This window comes from Cynocephalus volans, chromosome 4, assembly GCF_027409185.1.
Source record: "Cynocephalus volans isolate mCynVol1 chromosome 4, mCynVol1.pri, whole genome shotgun sequence".
Classification (NCBI taxonomy): domain Eukaryota; kingdom Metazoa; phylum Chordata; class Mammalia; order Dermoptera; family Cynocephalidae; genus Cynocephalus; species Cynocephalus volans.
In genome coordinates this window covers 148,855,649-148,862,454 of record NC_084463.1, presented here as the reverse complement: position 1 = coordinate 148,862,454, position 6,806 = coordinate 148,855,649, and the positions used below count along the sequence as shown (strand labels likewise).

At 34.8% G+C, this 6,806-nt stretch overlaps 1 protein-coding gene across 1 annotated transcript; it reads left to right on the top strand.

Annotated features, from left to right (window-relative positions):
- The first annotated feature begins 3,811 nt into the window (after positions 1 to 3,811).
- On the top strand, positions 3,812 to 4,744 carry LOC134376885 (olfactory receptor 4C16-like). The gene has a single exon (XM_063095459.1). The coding sequence runs from the start codon at positions 3,812 to 3,814 to the stop codon at positions 4,742 to 4,744; it is 933 nt and encodes a 310-aa protein (XP_062951529.1).
- Positions 4,745 to 6,806: the final 2,062 nt, after the last annotated feature.

Here is a 6,806-nt window from a genome sequence, read left to right as displayed (position 1 = left end):
AGCCATTATTCAACATTTTCCTATTTTAAAGCTCTCTAGTGAGTGATCTTTCAGTCAGGACTTGCATGTGTGTGAGTTTCTGACACTAGTGCTCATGTGGACTTCCTATGCAGAAAACTCACACACTCCTGTCTGAAAGTCTAGTCCTTTGGGTTTCATAGTGTTACTCTTCCATGATTTCATCCCAGTTCTTTAAGCATGCTTCTTGCAATCCTTCAGGGATTCTTTTTAATGGTGGTGTAACCCCCACATTTTGTGGTCAGCTTACTTTTCTAATCTCTCTGCAAGTTTTCTTTAGGTGACCTCATGTAATCTCATGATTTAAACTACCATTTACAAATAATGATTTTCAAATTGAATTCTTCAGTACTGACTTGAAATTTATACTTAAAAAATTCAACTCTGTACTGAAAATTTTCATATTTATATCCTGAATTTCAACCTGTTCTCATAGCCTTACTATTAATTTCAGGATCCTAAACCTAAGATATCATTACTTAGCCATTAGAAATTTCCTTCACCATCATTACTTTCTAGTATTAACTGATTTTGGTTTAGGATAGTGTACAGAAAATGTGTAGAATGAGGAAAAATCACAGAATAAGACAGACGTTAGTACAGATGAAGTACTGAATTTACTAAGTAAGTAACCTGGGCAAGCTGCTTAACTTCTGTGAGTTTTAGTTTTCTCTTATATGAAATCTTATTGTTAGTACCTGCATCATGGGATAGTTATATAAATTAAAAGGTGTAATTTATGGAAAGTGAGCTATTACATAAGAAAATTGATTATTAATTGATAAAAAATCAATAAATATTTGGGGAAATAGAATTTTTTCAATAAAATATATTTCTTAATAAATGTCTTTTACTAACATGGGTTAGTAAAACAAATGAAAATAAATTTTAAACAATATGAGATTCAGTGCTTCTTGTACATTTTAATCCTCAGACTATTTGCTGTAAATCTGTAGTTCTCTGGTGGGGGTTGTCTGTAGCCCACAGAATCAAACCTCTGGTTAAAGGACACCACCCTGCCCTCCTAGTCTGTATTTGCAAATATATTACAAGTGTATTACATGAGCTGGAAAAGTTTGCTTCTTAATGCATGGAGTGGCAATTTAGAGCCTTGGTTGAGAATAGTTATTTCATGGTGATATTACTCTAATGACATTATTTTTCCTTCTTCCTGTTTTCTATCACCCTCTATAACATATGTTTGTATTTTTCCTCTTCTTCTCTGATACCTTTGGTGTGTCTGAGACACTTAACACCTTCATACCATTATTTGTATTTGGTTACTGAATATGAGTAAGGTTAACTTACTATTATTATAGGCAAAATAGACAAACCAAAAGTCAAATTTATTATAATATCCGAGATGTTTCTGATTTAAAAAAGAAAGTACACTTTAGGGAGCAATACTCTCTAGGATGCTAATGTTTTACATCATTACGTGTTAACATATTCCCTCTGGATTGCAGAAAGGAATTTTTTTTTTTTTTTAGTATTCTTTGGAAGGATGCTTCAAAAAGGAATAAAAAGTCTTGACACTACCTTAAAGCATCTTCTCACAGGTAAGTGACAGATTATTTTTATTTTTTGAGCTCAGAGAGTCATCATTACAGATTAATCCAATATAATTTTTATATTTATTTACACATGGTGTGACTATACTATTCTCACATCCTCTGAGAAAGGAACAAAAGAAAATGAATAAGAGGTTTTAAAGTTTTACTGTTAATATAGAAAATAAATGGAATGAAATTTAATTTTTGGTATAAAACAGTCTTTTGAAGTGGACAAATATTTTACGAACACCAAGTATATGAGAAGCCATCATCATTGTGTAGGGAGATGAGAATGCATTCCATGTCTTAAGTTAATTACTGTTTCTTGACATAGAAGAGTGAATAAGAGTCCATAATTTTTTTTAATGTTATGTAGCTGGGCAAGATAAGTCCTCACCAAAACCTATGGGTATCAGAAACTCTGAAGAGGTTATGCCTGATAAACAAATAAAGAAAAGTTTAATACAGCATAGTAACCTTGACAAAGCTTGTGGAGAATGCCAATTTTTCCATCTTCAAGTCACAGATTTCAATAAAATATTGTATGTCACAGGATAGAAATGATCACTCCCTGCATGTTCTTAAGTGGTTTCATGAGATATAATTTCCAATTCATGCACATCTGGGATTTAGTTTGAAAAGTTGAATGATGACTCCTCATAGAATGTTCAGAGCAAATATGAAAATGAGGAGGTTAAACACTAAATATTGAAGGTGATTGATGATATATCATATCTATGGAGGGGTGTTGCTGAAAATATTTTGGGTAAAAGCCTTCCCTTTTCCTCAGTATTTGTCCCTGCATGACTTTCTTCCACTTGTCGTCTTATCTACCCCTGACCCTCCACAATATTCCTGCTCTCTGTCTAGTAAGATTTTGGAAAAGGAATAATTTAAATATTAATTTTATGACATTTCGGGCAACCAGATATAGGAAGCACAGATAATGGGTATTGAATTTTATTATGACCTTTTGGTCCTCAGGCCAGGTTGTTTTCCAGAGCATCACCTGAGCAGAGAGCAGGAATCCTGGGATTCGGTTACACAGGGTGAGGAGCTGAAGGTGGTTAGATTACATCACTCTTTAATTTGGGCTTTTGGGGGATAAAAGAGCTTTGACAACCTGTTTTCCTTTCCATAGAGAATGGTAAATTCTGCATAGAAATAAGGTGAGTAAAGAGATTCTCCCAAAGACAGAAGTCTAGTGTCACTGATTTAGAGAGGGTTGGGGAGTTTAAGAGAGGAAAGCAATGCTTCTGCATCCTCTGCAATTCAGCACAGGAGCATAGGAGTCACTTAGCATTCTGTGTTTGACCCTCATTTGTCCTTGATCTTTTCTTGATTGCTTTTTTTTCAGCTCTTCGATGTTACCTCCAATGCTAACACTTTGTCTATTTACTATTGTTTTGACTAATGTGGCCATTCTAAAGTTGGCTAATCTTGAAGAGTTGAGGTAAGTGCAGTCGTTATTAGAAGATGTGCTATATTACTAGTTTTGTCTCTAGTCCATTGCAACTCATTTTTGTGTCTTATTCTTTTAGGAACCTGATGAAAGGTGTTAACACTCCTCTAAAAAAAATAGACATAGAGTCATACACCTAGACATCCATGATAATGTGCATTGAGATCAGCAGAAGTGCAGCATATTATGTACCTGTAAATAATATATATATTTTTATAAATATGTATAATGAATATTTAAAGCATACAAAATGTATAAATAAGACTTTCTCTATGGGATGGCAGTTGTGTTTGACTTTACATTTATATTATGAAACTCCAAAGGCAGTTGAACATACCCTAAATGTTTAGTGATATACAATGTAAAACATGAGTATTTACTAAATATAAAAAATATAAAATATGTTTTATATTTACTAAATGAAAAATAAAGATATAATACAATTGATCCATACCTCCTAACTTTACATTCACTGCATTGGCAAAATTAATCAGAATATGCCAAAACTAACAAGGGCTTGTATTGTAAGAATGTTGTAGGAAAGAATCACATTCATAAGCCTATCTGAGACTCAAAATATCCCCATAAAGTGGTCATTTAAATTGAGGAACAAGTATTCAAGTGACTCATTAAGACCACAAACAGATTGCCTCCGAAGAGAAATGTTTATTTTTTCTTAACATATTTCATAACTTCAAATAGAACACCATAATTTATTTTTATTTTTATTTTTTGCAGACAAAACATTTCACACTCGTTGCTTCTCATTCATGAAATCATGCACCTGAATAATAATGTGACTAAGTTTATTCTGCTTGGGTTGACACAGGATCTGGTTTGGAAGAAAATAGTGTTTGCCACTTTCTTGCTTTTCTACTTGGGGACGTTGTTTGGCAACTTGCTGATTATTGTAACCATCAAGACCAGTCAGGCACTTCAGAGTCCCATGTACTTCTTCCTTTTCTACTTATCCTTATCTGAAACCTGCTTCTGTACTTCCACAGCCCCTAGAATGATTGTGGATGCCCTTTTGAGAAAGACCACTATTTCTTTCACAGAATGCATGATCCAACTCTTTTCATCCCATTTCTTTGGCTGCCTGGAAATCTTCATCCTTATACTCATGGCTGTTGACCACTATGTGGCCATCTGTAAGCCCCTGCACTACATGACCATCATGAGCCGCCAGGTCTGTAGTATGTTGGTGGCCATGGCCTGGGTGGGCTCCTGTGTGCATTCTTTAGCTCAGATTTTTCTTGCCTTGAGTTTGCCTTTCTGTGGCCCCAATGTAATTGATCACTATTTCTGTGACTTGCAGCCCTTGTTGAGACTTGCCTGTTCAGACACTTATGTGATAAACCTACTCCTGGTGTCCAATGGTGGTGCCATTTGCACAGTGAATTTTGTCATGCTGATGTTCTCCTATGTTGTTATCTTGCATTCCCTGAGGAACCACAGTGCTGAAGGGAGGAGGAAAGCCCTGTCCACCTGCATCTCCCACATCAACGTGGTCATCTTGTTCTTTGGTCCATGCATATTTATATACACACGTCCTGCAACCACCTTTCCCATGGATAAGATGATAGCTGTGTTTTATACAATTGGGACACCTTTGCTCAACCCTCTGATTTATACACTGAGGAATGCAGAAGTGAAAAATGCCATGAGGAAGTTATGGAGCAAGAAATTGATCTCAGATGATGAAAGATGAATGCAGGTTTAAAATCCTTCTTCATACTTTGACTGACCTAGAAGCTGTCAACACTAATATATTCTTTCTACTGTTAATTGAATGTAATTAAATCTTGCAGAATAAGGGTGAGTTTCTTCAGGAAAAGTGATAATGTGAACACATACAGTGGTTAATGTTGAGTCATTTTCGTGTATAGGAAGAGATGGCACAAGATTCAAACAGGTGTGTAAACCCATTGCCTTATATGCTGCTCACTGCTGTGTCTCTGCCTCTCTTGCCTGCTTAGTGTCACTTATGGTTTTGGTCTATTGTTTTTTCTGCCCTTATCCATGTTGATTTTGGAGTTCTCTGCTTATAGTTTCCCGTATGTATACCCATAGCTTATATCTACAGCCTGACGGGTGTTTCCTCTTCCATATGGTTTCCTTTATTAGACACTGTTGTCTCATGATGTCTTATAATCAATTTCGTTCATCTTCCTGACTCAGCAGAAAGTACCAGATTCAAATAATTGTAGAAGCTTCATGTTGTAAGGGATAGTAATAATGAAAATACTTCCAATCTTTGTGGATAAATAGAATTAAAACATTGCAGAAAATTTTCCATGAACTTTTTGAAGTACCTTTGTATAATCTAGGTAAGCTCTTTTCCAATTTGTTGGGTTATGTGCTGAAATTTTACCATCTGTTTATTTAGATCCTTCCAGAACAGTGATGGAATGCATAGTAATTTTCACCTTTCTGAAAAAGTCTTTATCTTAGGAAGGCTCTCACTGTTGGCATTGAATTAATATAATAATAATTACTATTTTTTTGTAAAATCTACTGTTGCTCCTATTTAGATCCCATCTAAGTTTATGGGGTTATTAAGGTTTCTCTTTAAATTTAACAATTATACTGTTGTTTATAATATAGGGATATTATGATTATTGCATGGACAGATAAATTAAGGTAGAAATATTTATATGGAGTTGAAAGAAAATGTGCAATCAATTGACGGCAAAAAATTTTAACATATGATAAGATTCAACAAAATATGTAATAACCCAGAGAGACATTTTTAGGCTTTGAAAGAGTTACATCACAGATATGAATATTTTAGTGAGTTTTCACTATAATACAGAGAAGAGAAACTTGAGCAGAAAATATGGAGATGTTGAGATGGAAAATGTATTTCTGCAATGCAGATGGATGTCATCTTTTGTCACTATCCATCAACACCACAGTCTCTAGTCACATGAATATTAATAATTTTTCTCATTTTAATTTTTTCCTTATTTGTATTTCTTCCATATAGAAAATTAAAGATGAGTAATTTTATTTATTTGGGACTTCCATTTCTATTTATAAATTACTAAATTCTATTAAGATTGTTAAATTCAGATCAATTTTATTATATCAGGAGCATTAGATTTTCTTTAGCTTGAAAAATTGTTCATCTATTTCTTCATGTGGGAATAGAAAGCTCTATATCCGCAGTAAGCTGTAGTGACCAGTAAACATCACATTGTTCAGATTCTTGTCAATTACAAGGTGAAGTCAATGTCAAGGAGTTCACATTTGCGCAGCAGCTACAGTTTGGTTCTGCTATTGCAAGGTTTGCACAGTAGCCTATTCCAACTGGCAGAGTTTTACCTAGTGTCGTCTTTTCCCTCAAGACAACAAAAGTATGAAAAGGAATTTATACTGACTCTAGGTGCCTCCCCAAATACACTGTGTCTAATATTTTGTCTGAATATGAATTTGGTATAGAGCCGCCGTGGAGACTGTCAGCACGTCTCGTGCAGACAGAGATTGTGCTCTAAACTAGGGGCAGGATTTTATGATGAAAATGCAGACACTGAATGTGCAACCTCGTCAGGTTTTTAGTTGGAGCCGGTATTTTGATAGGAAAATAGTGGGAATCTGAGAACTAAAATAGGGACATATGTATGGAGAAAGAGTGAGAACAGTGACTCCATAAATTATCTGGCATTGTCTGGGTTGTCACATCTATCTCCCTTTCCCTTGAAAGAGGATCAGTTGTGCCTTGCTTAACATCATGCTACAACCTCATTGGAAGAACTCACCATGAAATAATA